This window comes from Astatotilapia calliptera, chromosome 6, assembly GCF_964374335.1.
Source record: "Astatotilapia calliptera chromosome 6, fAstCal68.1, whole genome shotgun sequence".
NCBI classification, from domain to species: Eukaryota; Metazoa; Chordata; class Actinopteri; order Cichliformes; family Cichlidae; genus Astatotilapia; species Astatotilapia calliptera.
Window position 1 is genome coordinate 668676 of NC_137427.1, and position 17444 is coordinate 686119.

The window sequence follows — 17444 nt, forward strand, 5'->3', positions numbered from 1 at the left end:
GGTTAATATAACAGCTCACTGATTTCAATGTAGGAAACCTAAAAACAGACAGATTCTAAACTGTCTTTGGTTCACACATCAGAACGATCCATCTCTCAGCTTCCAATTCTTCCTGTCTCACCTCAGGCCTGCACATGTTTATTCGTCACACAAAAAAAAGACTCAGCTTCCTGGACGTCTCCGGCACCCCGTGTGACGGATTAAGCCCGTGAAGCTGTGGTCCAGCTCTGTGATGAAGAACATTTACAGACTGATTAACCTTCATTTACCTGTCAGCGTCGGTGACCAGCGCCAGGCGGCCATAATCCCACGCAACCTTCCGTAAAATGGAAAAGACGAAGAGGAGCACCTGAGGAGGAAGAGGAAGGAAAAATGGTAAATGGCCTGTATTTGTATAGCGCTTTACTTAGTCCCTAAGGACCCCAAAGCACTTTATACCACATCCACACATTCACACACTGGTGATGGCAGCTACATTATCCACTCTGCCATAGCTCGGCTACAGACTCAGCACCCGAGTGCCTTTATTGTGATCTCGGGTGACTTCAACCATGTATCACTGGACAATACACTACCAACATTCAAACAATATGTGGACTGTCCCACCAGGGGAGAGAAAACTTTAGACTTACTGTATGCTAACGTCAAGGATGCATACAGCTCCTCCTCCCTCCCCCCACTTGGTAGGTCAGATCATAACCTGAATCACCTCACCCCCCGCTATGTGCCAATTGTGAGGAGGGAACCTGTGACCACCAGGACTGTTAGGAGGTGGTCAGAGGAGGCAATAGCAGAACTACAGGGCTGTTTCGAGGTGACCGACTGGGAAACACTCTGTGAGCCTCACGCCGAGGACATCAATGGGCTTACTGAGTGTATCACAGACTACATAACTTTCTGCACCGACTCCATTGTTCCAGCTCAGACTGTTCATTGTTACCCAAATAACAAGCCGTGGGTGACTAAGGACATCAAAGCCCTCCTCAACAACAAGAAGAGGGCTTTCAGAGGGGGCAATAAAGAGGAGGTGAGGAAGGTCCAGGTGTTACTAAAGGACAAGATCAGAGAGGCTAAGGACAATTACAGGAGGAAGCTGGAGTGGAAACTCCAGCAGAACAGCATGAGAGAGGTGTGGAGGGGCATGAAGACCATCACTGGATTCAGGCCAACCAACAGCAGGGGAGCTGAGGGAGGTGAGAATAGAGCCGACGAGTTGAATCTGTTTTTCAATAGATTCGACACCACAGTGTCTGCTCCCACCCCCACAACCTCACCTGCAGTCAGCCTGGAATCCAGAGCCACACCACTGTGCCAGCCTCTCTCTTCACATGTTGCCTCCTGTGAGATTCCTGACACCCCTCCCCCACCCATCACCTTCACTCAATACCAGGTTGAGATGCAAATGAGGAGACTTCACTCAGGCAAGTCTGCTGGACCAGACGGAGTGAGTCCCCTTGTCCTCAAGGCCTGTGCCCCCCCAGCTGTGTGGAGTCTTTCATAAACTGTTTATGCTGAGTCTGAGTCTGCAGAGGGTCCCGGTGATGTGGAAGACATCATGCCTCGTCCCTGTATCAAAGACGCCTCGTCCCAGTGGCCCCCAGGATTACAGGCCCGTGGCATTGACCTCCCACATCATGAAGACCCTGGAAAGGCTCATCCTGGACCAGCTGCGACCCATAGTAAGACCACATCTGGATCCCCTTCAGTTCGCTTATCAGCCTCGTCTCGGAACAGAGGACGCCATCATCTACCTGCTCAATCGTGTCTACACCCATCTGGACCAGCCGGCGAGCACTGTGAGGGTCATGTTTTTTGACTTTTCCAGTGCTTTCAACACCATCAGGCCGACCCTCCTGGGTGATAAGTTAGCAGCGATGCAGGTGGATGCTTCTCTGGTGTCCTGGATTGTTGATTACCTGACAGGAAGACCACAATATGTACGTCTCCCACAGTGTGTGTCTGACAAGGTGATTAGCAACACAGGGGCACCACAGGGGACTGTCCTCTCCCCCTTCCTCTTCACCCTCTACACCACAGACTTCAGCCACTGCACAGAGACCTCCATCTTCAGAAGTTTTCTGATGACTCTGCGGTGGTTGGATGCATCAGCAGGGATGATGAGACAGAGTACCGGGCTGTGGTCGACTCCTTTGTCACGTGGTGTGAGCAGAATCATCTGCAGCTCAACGTGGCAAAGACCAAGGAACTGATCGTGGACTTCAGGAAGACCAGGAAACACTTGACCCCTGTTTCAATCCAGGGGGTCAGTGTTGACATTGTGGAGGACTATAAATACCTTGGAGTTCACATTGACAATAAACTGGACTGGGCTAAAAACACCACAGCACTTTACAGGAAGGGCCAGAGTCGTCTCTATTTTTTGAGGCGACTGAGGTCCTTCAACATCTGCCAGAAAATGCTGAGGATTTTCTTTGAGTCTGTGGTGGCCAGTGCGATCCTCTATGCTGTTGCATGCTGGGGGAGCAGGCTGAGGGTCGCAGATGCCAACAGACTTAATAAACTGATCCGTAAGGCCAGCAATGTTGTGGGGATGGAGCTGGACTCCCTCAAGGTGGTGTCGGAGAGGCGGATGCTGTCCAAGATAAAGACAATGTTGGATAACACCTCCCACCCACTCCATGACATGTTGGTCAGTCACAGGAGCTCGTTCAGTGAGAGACTGAGATTACCCATGATGCACCACTGAACGACACAGGAAATCTTTCCTGCCTGTGGCTCCCTGTACAACGCATCCACTTAACACACTGTTTACTGCAACAGCTACACATGTTTCTTTTCCAACTATTTATTTATGAGTGACTTATGTATGTATATATATGTATATATTGTACTATTCTTAGTTAGCGTATTGTCTGTCTTGTCTTAATGTTGGTTTAAAATGGAGCACTGTAACAAAAAATAATTTCCCCCAGGGATCAATAAAGTATTCTGATTCTGATTCTGATTGTAGCCACAGCCACCCTGGGGCGCACTGACAGAGGCGAGGCTGCTGGACACTGGCGCCACCGGGCCCTCTGACCACCACCAGTAGGCAACGGGTGAAGTGTCTTTCCCAAGGACACAATGACCGAGACTGTCCAAGCCGGGGCTCAAACCGGCAACCTTCCGATTACAAGACGAACTCCCAACTCTTGAGCCACGAGATATATATACATATATACATATATACATATACATATATATATACACATATATATATACACATATATATATATACACATATATATATATACACATATATATATATATATATATATATATATATATATATATGTATATATATATATATATATATATATATATATATATATATATATATATATATATAAATATATATATATATAAATAATGTTTTTCCTCTACACCCCCCCCAGTTTTTTTGCACATGTCGAGGAGCGTGTCAGGCTACATTTCACTGTGTGTTATACTTGTATAACTATGCATGTGACAAATAAAGGACCTTGAACCTTGAACATCAGACATCTAACGGAAAAATCCTGCATGCTGCTCTCAGTTAGAGTTCAAAGGTCACTGACACCACCATGTCAGGAAGCCCTCCAGCTGATCTGTGATGTTCACACACTTTGGATGACAGTGTTCTGTCACGTGTGAGCGTGTGTGTTCACGCCTAACGCCAGTGATGCGAGGACAAAAAGGGAGGCGTGTTTATCCTCCGTGTCTGCGGCGGCAACTCACCAGGAAGCACATGAAGTCGAGGGCGAGCACGGTGGGCACGCCGCCGAAGGGCAGCCCCTGCAGCACGGTGCTGCGGATGCGGGCCGAGTAACAGTAGTCTTTGGACTCGCCGTCGCCATCGGCCGAGCAGTTCTCCTGACCGCTGCACGCGTGGCTGCTGGTAATCGCCATGGTAACGATCAGGGCTCTGAGCATGCTCACTGCCGCATCCTCGCAGAGAACCTGAGGGAGAAAAGAGAAGAGATGTGAAACGCTTGCTCTCATGAGGGAGGAGGAGCCACACGACCGCCTGAGATGAGACGGTTGACCTGCATGCGAGCATGCTCAGTACGGACCGTCAGATCTAACAGCTGTTTTAACACACGGTAAACAAATCTGACCTCTGGTAAACTCGGTGGGATTTTATTCATTCAGCTTTCAGAGGACCGCCTCACGCCACCACCAGGGGACCGCCCTCTCCCCTTCCTCGGCACCCTCTGCACACAGACCTCCATCTTCAGAGGTTTTCGGGTCACTCTGTGGTGGTTGGATGAGTCAGAGTACCCGTGATGTCACGTGATGCAACGACTCAGACTGATCACAAGCTCAGTAATGTTGTGGGGGCGGAGCTGGAAACCCTTAGGGTGGTGTCAGAGAGGCGGATGTTGTCCAAGATAAGTACAATGGTGGACAACACCTCACCCCCACTCCGTGAGGTGCTGGCCAGTCACAGACATTACCCATAATGCACCTCTGAACGACACAGGAAGCCCTTCCTGCCTGTACGCCTCCACTCGATGCACAGCACACGGTGCAGCGGTTACAGCCTGTTTGATATTTCGTGTGTGTGATGTACTCGGACCTTTATAACGAGCTGTCTGTTATAATTTGTATTATTTACAGTAGTTTGGTTGTTACCGTGACCACAGAAGGTTAAAGTATCAGGAGCTCTCTGCAGGCCGACCTCATGATGGAGTCCTCCTCCGTCACTTCACCTGCACTGATCCTGGACCAGCTAATGGGATTTTAAGCTTTTATCCGTCGGGCCTCGTTTCCACACGTGCACAAACGTTTCTGTGAAAGGTTCACACGAGTCTCTGCTGATCACAGTTATGTCACTGAGCCAGCGACGGCCCGAGATCGGAAATCTGCTCTGTTACCGTGTCCCGATGAGATCAGCAGCAGTGGTTCAACGGGCTGAACACACACACACACACACACACACACACACACACACACACACACACACACACGTTTAAACTCATTAAAGCTTCAAACGGAGGAAGTGACACGGCTCGGTGTCCTCCTTCACACATTACAGCTGTTGGAGCAGAGTCAGACACTGGGAGCAAAAAACATTTCAGCCAGAAAAATCAAGAAGTGATGCTGCAGGTGTGTGTCGCTCACACACACACACACACACACTCACTCGTATTTACTCATCATTACCTTCAGCACACTGACGAGAGAAGCTGGCAGAGCTCACTACATTTCCCAGCATGCCCCAGCAGCGTCACAGCTTAGCCTACTGATCCCGTTGCTATGGTTACCTTGACTGCAGTCCTGGCCTAGATTTTACGGCTCAATGAGGGCGCTGTCGCTGATGATGTCACAGTTACATCACAGAGCTGGGAAACAAAGGCGGGCCAGCGTGATTTCACTGCTGACCTGGAAACGGTCTGCTGTGAGGGGCGGGACGAGTCACATCCAATCAGAGGCCCCATTACAAACAGCGAGCTCCAGCAGAGACGCGTCGAGGTCCTCGGACAGGACTGAAACTCGTTTCATCCGGTACCCCTCACTCAGACCCAGGCCAGGGCTGACCCAGGGGCGGGGTGTCGACAATAAAAGCTCTTCCTGTCAGGTGACCTGGGTCAGAGGAAGCCGGGTCTGACCGGGCGACCTCAGACACGCTCAGGTCAAAGTGAAGTAAAAGCAGACGAGTCTAAATGAGCGTTAGTGCCACTGAACCGGGAATCTGAACGTGCTTCACGCACACATGAGAGCACCTGATGAGTCAGAGCAGCTTTCCCCCTCAGCGGCTCCTGATGCTCCCGAACAGGATGTAACAGGAAGTCCTCAGAAAAGACAAACAGGAGGAACTCTGAGTCGACTTTCCAGGAGAAAGACTTAAAATCGAGTCCCCGCCCTAAAAGTGCACCTCTGAGAACATTTTCATGACAATTCATCCAGAAGGTTCTGAAATAAACTGAACCAATCACACGGCATCTTTTCCAGAGCTTTCCAACTTCCTGTCCACCGCGCCTGACGTTTACAACCCCAAAGACGGGCGTAGAACAACAACACGTTAAAGGCAGTAAAACGCTCCACACTGCTGCGCTCCCAGCCTGAGTAACGCACGCCGCTTCAGTCCGAAGAGCTGAGCACGCACGGATGTGTCTGCAGCGTGATCAGCTGTGATTGGCTGTGAATGTGTTTTTAGTGCACACTCTGCTTCCAGGACGAGTTTCCGAGTTTTCCCTGAGACCCTCCGCTCCGGCTTGGATCAGATCCAGAACCTGCAGTGACATCTGCAGCCTGCAGGAGGCGCTGGCTCTGCTGCTGCTCTGAGCGCGTGCGGTGACGGTCTGATCTGGAAAATTCCTCCGGTGCAGCGTCACTCAGAGACCCCCCTCCCTCCCTCCCTCCTCTCTGTTGCCATGGTGATGCAGCAGCAGCATGACTCATCTGAAGCCTCCATCAGAGGTGCAGTGCAGAAGACATCCACCCAAAAACACCACCTCTGCCTCCACCCGCCGGGGTAAAACAGCTCCTGCATCAGACCTGATTACAGCCAATCCTGTGGGTCTGTCCCCCCACCATCCTCCTCCAGCTGTGTGTGTGTGTGGGGGGGTCGACTCTGGTCTCTCACACACACACACACACACACACGTTGGTTTTCTATCCTCACAGGTGCGCTGTCACGTTCTGTCTCCTGTTTAGTTTCAGTCTGACGGCGTCCTCGCGCTCACATTTCACCCTCAGGTGCACCAGGCGTGCTCTGATGCTTTTTTTACAGAGCTACAAAAACAAGGAGAGCACGAATATTATGGGCTGCATCATAGCTTCAATAACACAAAGGAATTCTGTGTCATTGAAGCTGTGATGGTCCACTCGTGTGAGCTCAGGCTGACGATGATGAAGGATGTGCGGCAGGTTTGGAGGTGCAGACACACACTGACCTCCAGCATCAGCTTCGCACACACTCTGAGAGAGCGTTCCTGTTCATGTTATTCTGTCCACCCTCATTTCCCCTCACAGAGCCACAGGAGCAGACATGTAGCTGCAGACGTCTCCACGATGGAGAAAGGAAAGAAACATCTCACCTTCAGGTGACACGCTCAGGTGATAACGATATAAATCACAAAAATTTAACATTTTCTGTAAATTCCTGGAGTCGAGTGTTTTAACGATGCATGAAACGATACATTTTTAGACATAAGTTGTAACGGCGCCGTTTCTTTGTGCTGCGGGGAAAAGCCTGTTCTAACGTTTGAGTCTACGGTTTATTTTAGAGCACCTGGCGGCTCTTTTTTACTTCTCATCTGTAAACACTCTGCATCTTTCATGTGATTCGGTTTATTTTGAAAAGTCTCAACAGGATCTTGAGCTTTATTGTGAAAGGTTTATGTGGAAAATAAACAAGCGGACACGCGATGGTCTTATCATCGTTGTTGCTAACGACGACGCATAAAAACAGGCGCTTGTGCGTCCGTAGTGTTTATATTAAATCTAAGAGACAGAACTTTAAGAAATGAATAATAACTACAGGGACATCAGAACATGAAAAATATTACCGCAAACAGTTTATTTTGCGACACCACGAAACAAACGATAGATGTTTTTATATCGTTACATCGAAACGCCCTACAGTCTCTCATGTTTATTCTTTATTTCTGTGTGAACCTGCCCGCTCCACCTGCCCGCTCCACCTGCCCGTCACTGTGCTCCCACTCATTGACAATATAGGATACTTCTATTCTATTCTAAAGAGGACCCGACCTCTGAGGAGGCGCTGCAGTTTTAACAGCGACGGTACGATTTTCACCTGCAGACAGGTGTGTGATGACGTCAGCGAGCAGACATTCCCGTGAGGCGCCGCAGAGTTGGAGCCACACGTTACCGAAGCACACGGCGGTCTGGTTTTCCAAAGGCGCCTCAGACTGGCGGGCAGCTCTGGTTTTACCCGGATCACAGTAACAGGTCCGAGCGGGTCACGGCCTCTGTCTTTAAACAGGAAGTCAGGCCTGGACAGGAAATATCAGTCAGCTGATTTTTGACCACGTCCTTTCTTCAAACTGTCCACAGGCAGGAAGTGACACGTTTTCCCTGACGTGATGCTTACCATTCATGAATTATTCCCTCTCATTCCAGTGTGCTTAGGCATAATCCTGCTTCTCTCCAACTCAACAACATCCACCCGACCATCCCGCCGGGCCGTAAAACAGCCGCCACGTCCTGGCGAGGCCCACAGACGGCCGTGGGTATCCCACAGACTGCACAACATTGTGATGTCACCCGCTAGCTTGTAGACTTGTGGCAGCCATGATCCCCGCCCACCCCATCCAATCAAAATCAGAATTAAATGGAAGCCATATTATTGGTCAGATGATGTCATTAACATACTCCGGCAGCTACAGCCACCTGTGTCACCATCCACCTGTCAGGCAGAGGCCCCGCCCCTGACAGAGCAAGCTTTAACATCGTTTAAACAGCTTGAGTATCAGGATGTAAACGTGTTTATTTTAACATGGAGTCTATGAGGACGAACTCACTGCTGCCTCTGCTGGACGTCAGAGGAACTGCAGGTCACTGAGAGCTTCCTGCAGCTGAGACTTCAGAGGAACGCCCTGTGACCCCCACCTCACGGCCTGTGACTCGTCTATCAGGGCGAGATCAGAACTCGCCGGCGTCTGCGGCCCTCAGATAACAGCTGAGCACGTGCGTGGTTCAGATTAAGCTCCTATGGTTCAGAGGCTGACAGGAAGTGTTGCGCTCTCAGAGATCCTGCACTGGTGTCGTCTGTCGGGAGGTCGTCCACGCAGCAAAACAAGCGGCCCCACTGATCATGTGACGGCGTCTGGAAGCAGATGTTTTTCTGGGCAAATGATAAAAGTGAGCACGGTGAACCTGGAGGTATCAGGCTGCCGCAGAGCCCTCGGACCCCTGCGTGACATCACGGCGAGGCCCATCGGACCTGTCGACAACATCAACGGCCACCAGCAGAGCGCCCGACCTGGGAACCAATCAGCTGCAAGCTGAGCGCACAGCAGCCCGTGACACCTGTGTGCTCCTCCCCTGTTCTGCCTGACCCTTCACAATAAGAGCAGGTGAAAAAAAAAAACATGCAGCAGAGCAGACAGGTGATGTTTCCACGGTAACCTGCTAACAGCCTGTGAAGTGTGACCTTCACTTTCTGCACACGTACGCCAAAACATTAAACACAGTTTCTGAGGACGCCTGAATGCCTCACAGCTGCAACTGAGCAACAAACACCTCCTCCTCCTGCTCCTCCTCTGGCCTCCTCCTGCTCCTCCAAAGTTTGTGCAGTCTGAACGCTGCAGCATCGTCTCCATTAGGGACGCGCCTACTTGTCGCTGTCACTGCTCAGTCCCAGACTCACTGGTCGTTTAATCTCATCGGTAACATTTTAATCGATCCCCAAAGACGGTAAATTATTGTCGTAGATGCTACGCAGCCATCTGCCACCAGGTGGCGCATCATTGTTGAGAAGCGCCATAAATCTGTAATCTAGTCCTGATTAGAACGAGATCGCAGGTACAAGTGGTGGAAATGAGCTTTCTTTGAACAAAGGACGAGCTCCTCCTTAGCGATAGGCCGAGGAGTCCTTATGGAGGTGCTCGGAGCAGAGCCGCTGCTCCTCCACATCGGAAGGAGACGGCTAAGGCTGCCGCCTCCTGGGTGAGGGGTCCTGACTGGGCTGGAGGAGGCGACAGGGAGGTCCGGGCTCACTGCTGACTTCAGACCAGCAGGAGGAAATAACTGGATGATTTATTGTTTAGTTATTTTAGCGCGCATCATTCATAAGTCAGCATTCATCAGTCTAACGTGTGATGTTGGTAACACAGCATCGTTACTGCAGGATGTGATTAAAATGCCTTTTTGATCTTTTAAGTTAACCTTTCTCCGATTGAACGTCGTATCTGAGTGTTTCTGAGTTTCAGACTCGTCGTTAGTCTAGTTTATGTTCCTCCCCTGACCTCCGTGCCTCAGCAGGAGGACTGTGGAGGGGTCCACGTAGTCAGCTCGCCAAGACCCGGCTGCTCCAGTCTGATGAACCACAAACACACGTGTTTCTGGAACTTTGGTTTCACCGCCACTTGTTCCTGAGCTGCTCAAACGCGCATGTTTCCTGAAACCTCACCAACTCCCCATCACTCTCCTCGGGAAGAAACAAGGAGAGGGGTTTATTCTTCCGGTCAGTCTGAAGAACACCTGGAACATCTGCACGGCCAACACTGAAGGCTGAAGTATTACCACATCAACACTGCAGTAACACTCAGGTCTGAAGGTTCAGACCAAACTGGGGGTTTTATTATTTGTGTTTGACTGTGAGGAGCAGGAGGAGCAGGAGGAGGTGCTCTCAGCACTTCATCAAACCTCTGCAGGCTGTGTTCAAGCTCCTCTCTGCTTTCATAAAATGGGAGAAAATTCTGGAAGAGATGCCCCCGCAGCTTCCTCATCGAGCGGCCCATCATCCTCCTCCCGATCAGCACAAAGAGCCGGGCCTGCCCGATCGTCCGGAGGCTGATCGATTACCACATTTATTGATTGGTGGATATCGGGCCGTTGGCAGCAGCTCCTCCGGCGGACTGCGGCTCTCTGACCTCGTTTGTCTCCGGTTTGCGGCCCGGATGGAGCGGCGGGCCAGGTGCACCTGCAGTCCGGCCTCAGAGCCCCGCAGCTCCCGGACACAAAGCCCGAAACCAGGCTCTGAGCTCTGCCAGGGCCCCACCGGGACCGACGCCTGGCGTCCTCTGCGCACACGTTATATAACCACCTCCTCCTCCTCCTCCTCCTCCACCAGCACCACCCACCCCACCCCCAGACACCGAGCCGGATGGATGCTGTCCGGGCAGCAGCGGCCTGCGCGAGCCGCCCAGCACATCAAACAAAGCCGCCTCATGATCAATTATCCCGATTAGAACAAAGCCGGTACCTGCAGCTCGGCCTCCTCCTCCTGCTCCTCCTCTCCGCTCCTCTCAGGGTAGATTTCTCCGCAGGAAGCAGCACAGCCGTTAAATCCTCACAGATCCGCCGCTCCGGCCCTCCGCCGAGCCTTCATCCCGCAAACAGCTCAAAGCAGCCGAAGGAGCGGCTCCTCTCGCCGGGTCACAGCCACAGTCCCACCGCAGCAGCGCGCCTCTCCGCTGGCCTCACGGTCCGCTGACAGCCGCTGCTGCTCCGCCGGCTGTCGGTGCTAAAATGGAGGCGGTCTGTCCGGGAATAGAAACGGGAGGAGGAGGAGGAGGGGCGGCGCTTCCACTCGGCGCCGACAGAGGGCGACAACACCCGCCCTTCAAAATAAGAGCGCTCGCTGCTTTTATTTTTCAGACTTTTCTCTGGTTTCACTCACAGATAAAGACGAGAAACAAAACCTCAGCACAGCAAATATTACATTTATGAGACAGTGCAAGCAGATGTGTGAAGGAAAGAGAAACACCTACTCACAGCAGACCTCAGACCAGGGGCGACTCTAGGATCAGAGCTTTGGGGGTGCTGAGCACCCAGAGAGCTGCCCAGCCAGGCAAGATAAACCTGTCTCTGTCAGTCCCTGCATCCTTAAATGTTGTCCCGAGTTCCCTCTGACTGTCTCCTTGGTGCATTTAAGCCCCTGTTCCTCCTTGTCCTCATCGTCTGTTGTCTTCATCTCCGTTATCAGTCATCATAATTTTACCCTCTCAGTGCAAGTCTGCAAATTTCTTTGTTAAATCATAAGATTCTTAAATTCATCAAGTCTCTCTGTGCCTGGGTCCTCGTCACAAAACATGACATCACTGTTTTGTACATTTTAACAATTTAATCCCACATTTGTGAAAGAAAAGAAAAACACTTTTTTGAAAAGTCTGTAACAAAACCATCAAATCTGATCAAGGTTATTTAAATGCTGCAAAAGAAGAATGGATTGGAATAAAATAAATACATATCCTGACCTTAATTACTGGGAGAATAATGAATGATGCTCACAGTGAGTAAGAAGTAAACTGAGTGCATTTTTTGGACAGAGATTCACTTTTAAAGTGTGTGTATAATATAATACAGATGCATAAAAAACACTCCCAAAACAGAATAAATTATTACAAAATATTAATAAAAACTATAAAAATGGAGGCAACTTTGCCTGTGGTAGAATGAATAAAATGTATGAAAAAATCTTTACTGCAGATACTAATTTAATAATAATAATTTTGTGTTGTAAGATTTATGACTTTCATGCTTTGGTGCTTGGGACAGCTTGACCTTTTCTCAGGTGGTCCACACTGTAAAAAGTGTGAGAAACACTGATAAGTGTGTGTGTGCTTTTGGAAAACATTTAAAGCTGCTGTACAGAATCTTTGAAACAAGCTTAAAACATTTGTAGAAACAGAGCATCTGCTTCTCTTTACAGCTGCTCGCTCCACCAGGGCTGTTTGGCTCTTTCTGATAGTGAGCACATGTGATGCACGTACTGCAGCAGTCATACAGACAACTGGACGGTCCAAAGGTTGGCCGACCTATTACTGGCTGAGGTTTTAGCAGAGCTGTGGCTGAACCACATACAAATATATCATTAATTTTAATCTCCCCGATCAATGATAATGTTATGTTGGGATGTTGTTAAAGAGGCTCAAAATGTTTCAGCCCAGTTTGTTTAGCAGATTCTGTACAGCAGCTTTAATACAGGGAGACACAACTTCCAGACTGTGAGTAAAATCAGGTTTTTCTCTTTGTCAGTTTAACAGTTTCTGCCTGTCACTGCTCCCTGTCTGTTTGCTTACCTGGTTCTTCCTGACCTCGTACTTTCTCCTCACGTTCCCTCTTTGGACTGACAATCATACACAAATAGATTCAATTAGATAAAAAATTACATTAATATGAAAAAAATACTATTAAGATCACCAATAAAAAAAGTCCTCTCAGTGTACTTTCAGCCAAAAGGCAAATAACCAAACCACGTGTACATCTGATAAAGGACATAAACATTGAAACACTGATCCAACATTATTCTTGATTTTACACTTTTACCTGATGTGGCTCCTTTTTTTGAAAAAAATTCCTCATATCCATTATGAACCTGACTGTCTCTGTACACACACACACACACACAGACACACACACACACACACACACAGACACAGACACACACACACACACACACACACACACACACACAGACACACACACACACACAGACACAGACACACACACACACACACACACAGACACACACACACACACACAGACACACACACACACACACACACACACACACAGACACAGACACACACACACACACACACACACACACACACACACACAGACACAGACACACACACACACACACACACACACACACACAGACACACACACACACACACACACACACACACACAGACACAGACACACACACACACACACACACACACAGACACACACACACACACAGACACACACACACACACACACACAGACACAGACACACACACACAGACACACACACACACAGACACACAGACACACACACACACACACACACAGACACACACACACACACACACACAGACACAGACACACACACACAGACACACACACACACACACACACACACACACACACACACACACACACACACACACACACACACACACAGACACAGACACACACACACACACAGACACACAGACACACACACACACACACACACACACACACACCAGGTGTTCTAAGGTTAATGGGCATTCAGTCAGTTAGCTAGTTAGTATTTCTAACAGGACAGTGGTAACAACAGCAGGCTAGATTTTAAACAGGCTGTATACATTTCAATGGGAGCAACATGACGGTGAAATGTGGCTGATTTTACAACAGAGCAGGACGGATTGTAGGGCAGCAAACATCGTCAGGAAACACGTTTCCAACACTGCAGGTTACCTGGTGTAATGTTTTTCAGGTAAACAGAAACATGTTCTGACTCCTACCAACTATATAAAGAGTAACTGAAGGTTAAATGCAGCTAATATGTCCTGTTTTAAGGCAGGCGCTTCCACCTCCGCTCCGCTGCGTCTCAGCCACCATCGCTCTGGCAGCACAAGAGCCAGAGCAGGGGAGAGCTGGAACAAACCACTTTGGGAGGGGGGGGGGGGGGTTATCTATACTTTTGTTGTTAAAATGTTCCATCTCAAGTACGTACTGTATGTTTTTATATTTTTAGTAGTGTGTCACACAAACAGCAAATATTGTCAAAAAAGGAAGAAATCTTTGGGGGTGCTGTGATTCATTTTCAAAAATGGGCTAAAATCGCCCCTGCCTCAGACATATTTGTCACCATAAACATGAAATGGATAAAATCAAATCTTTATCTATTCGAACAATCATTAGTTAAGGATTAAATCTAAATAACAGTAAATTCTAGGAGATCTTCACATTTGACTGCAGAAGCATCCTGTACGACGCAGAGAGTCCTGGCGTCCTTCTCTTTATGCACCCCAGTATCTCCAGGGTCAAACTGACACTAGAAGGTGTCTGTATGAGTAACACTGAGCACTGCTGATTTTCTAGAAATCAGAATCAGAAAGACTTTATTTATCTCCAAGGGACACTTAAGGAAATAGCTAAAAATGCTAGAAACATTACAGTGTTGTTGTTTTTTTTGTTTGTTTGTTTGAAAATCTTTGAACTTCACATATTCCTGATATTTACAAGTTTATTTTTCAGGATTTCAAAAGAGACTTGAAGCTTGTCCCGCTTCTACCTCCTTTTTGATTTACTGCATTCCCGTCTAAGACCTTAGTGATGTGTTTGATGCAGGGTGACTGTTCAGGTCTGGGCTTCTTTAGTTTATACGGCGCAATGGCGTCCATAACTGAGGAGCAAGTATTGAACATGATGGTAAGGTCTTCAGTACTGAGATAATGTGTGTGTGTGTGCTGGGGGGACAAGTTATGGTCAGATTATAAACTTGAACACCGGATGACAACCGCAGGTCGAATGTACGGCCCAGTCTGTGAGATTATAGTCTTCCTTAAATATTGCTCCTGTGCCAGCCGCTCAAACAGGTATCAGCTTTGATCAGGGCTGGACTGGGGCAAAAAATCGTCCCGGGCATTTTGACTAGAGACCGGCCCACCAGGTATTATAGGAAAAACCATGAAGCCTTTGAATGAAAACAAACGCTGTTGTCACAGGCAGGGCCGTGCAGAGAGGTTTAAAGGGGCGGGTGCTCAAAGTTAAAAAGGGGCACATCGAACCAGGCTGAATAACAACAACACACATTCCTCAAGAATCTAATATGGGATCGCATCATAATATATCACTGCTGTGAGGCGAAGCAAACGGAGCCTGATGGGTACAATGTTGCTGTTGAGGGGCTTCTGCTGCTCCTGCTGCTGATAGTGCTGGAGGGCTGTGCTGATCTGAGACTGTAGACAGTAAAAAGTCCACAGGAGAGATGGGAGCTGATTAAACAAGTGTCATGAGATAATAACAAAATGCAAAGATTGGTGACAGCACTTGGAACCATAAGGCAACAAAAACTGAGAAATAATTTAGGCTCTGCCTGTGAATCACTCTTTGCTTCTCTTCTTCCTTCCATCCCATCATTTCATATATCACTCTCCACTTGCTGTCTATCTGAGAACAAGGCACAACTTGCTATTGCAATAAACTATAATCTAATTATCCACACCTAACAACTCCAGCACTTAATCTATAATAAAATGATGACAGAAAAATGTTATAGCCCTGCCTTTAGTAGCCTCACACAGCTCCTGCTGTTTCCTCCTCATGTCCTTACCAGCCATGTCTGCACAATGTTATATCATCAGTAATAGTTTTTTTTAAAAATCCATCTAAATAAAAAACACACATGCACACACACACAGTGACACTTTAGACCTTCTTCAGAATACTGTATATACTGTATATACTATGGGCATCACGGTGCTGATCCAGAATCCTTACATTATTATTCATTACTAGAGCTACAATAATAAAGCAATGAGGAGGGGGAAGTAATAAATATGAAATAATGTCATTATGATGATTCCATTTGTTTCACTATCCACTCTGTGCAGGGGCAAAGCTTATTACATGTTTAAACTGTAGAGATACAATCATTTTACTGCTGTAAAATCCAACTTTTGTCTTATTTAAAATATAAATCTAATATAATCTGCTTCTTAATGTATGTTCTTTAAAATACAGCGTGTGTTTTTAATATATTATAATTATAATAATGCATAATTATGTGGACATGCATATTAGATCATTTTTTAGTGAAATATAATCCCCCCAGAAAGGCAGGAAAAGCCCGGAAACTTACTTTCAAACTAAATATGTTCCCTAAAACGGTGACAGAGCTACAGACCCATGACAGCCTTACACAGGTAGCCAGCAGCTGTGACCAGCACTACCTGTGCAGTTAATAAAAGGACAGGTAATGTTTGTCGCGCTGTTGCACACACAGCACGCTCGTTTGTTTCAGTTCGTCAGTTGCAACAAGACAGCTTACCAACGTGTACGTAATAAGCTAATACTCCTGTGTGCTACACACTACAGTGTGCGCTGTACACCTACTTACTGGTTGTGTCGCATCACTCTGTGTCTCTGAGTTAACTCGTGTTTCTCTGCAGCTCCGGACCGCAAAATATGCGCGTGCTCTTTGTGAGCTCGTTCCCGGCTCGTAACCAGCGCGCTCTGCCGTCAAGGGCGATCATTGGTTAAATGTGATCATGTGACTGATGCAAGCCAGATCCTTTTATTTAGCAAAACTGTGATTAATAGTTAAATATTATTGTTGAGGGGCACAGACAGGACTCCGCTTTTTTAAAAAGTTGCCTCAACAAACGGGCACTTTGGGCACCCATCAGGAAAGGGGCGGGTGCTCAAGCCCCCCCTGCACGTGCCTGGTCACAGTGATGTACGCTGTCTTGTTGGTATATGTATCAGTCTAATAAACTTAGACCTACACCATCCTGCCTATTCTGGTATTCTAAACAGTACCTGAAAGTAGACTGTTGGTCGAGTTAACCTGAACTATCTACAACACATGGTGAAAACCTGAAATTAAGACAGAGAAGACTAGAGGTGAGACATGATCATTACTGATTACTGATGACAGATTTAGATATATTTTCATGAACCATTCATTTTCCACATCAATAAACAGCATGGCAGGGCAAAATATTCTTTCTAACATCTAACACTTTTTGATGGCATTTTACACACAGGACTGGTACAGTATCTAAAAAATGTGAGAAAATACTGGCATCATATACAGTACTTAGCTACTTCTGAAGAAATTATGATGGGACCCTCAAAAAAATTACCATGTACAATGTATGGTTTCTATACATTTTACATCAGATGAAAACGTTTGTTGTAAGATTCTGATTATTATTTATTAAAAGCGAGAAATTTTAAATGGAAAATAAGAAAGAAAAGTATTTCTTTGTGCCCCCCTGTTAATGCCCTACCTGCCCCCCTGGTTAAACTTTGCTAGACCCGCCCCTGCACAGTTACCAGCTGTCAGC

At 47.7% G+C, this 17444-nt stretch overlaps 1 protein-coding gene across 8 annotated transcripts in view; it reads right to left on the reverse strand.

The window, feature by feature from the left end:
• LOC113023498 (mechanosensitive cation channel TMEM63B-like) overlaps window positions 1-11442 on the reverse strand; it is a 29579-nt gene extending 18137 nt beyond the window's left edge. For 5 of the 8 annotated variants that reach the window (XM_026169548.2, XM_080302251.1, XM_026169546.2 and 2 more), the window contains exons 1-3: window positions 4098-4142; window positions 3718-3939; window positions 270-349 (exon numbers count right to left, since the gene is read on the reverse strand). In XM_026169548.2, coding sequence (XP_026025333.1) covers window positions 270-349; window positions 3718-3939; window positions 4098-4127 — 332 coding nt within the window. In that variant the 5' untranslated portion in view covers window positions 4128-4142. Of the gene's footprint in view, window positions 1-269; window positions 350-3717; window positions 3940-4097; window positions 4143-8041; window positions 8203-10876 lie in introns of those variants that run through there. The other 3 variants (XM_080302250.1, XM_026169549.2, XM_080302249.1) reach the window with 2 other exon arrangements.
• Between the last annotated feature and the right edge of the window lie 6002 nt (window positions 11443-17444).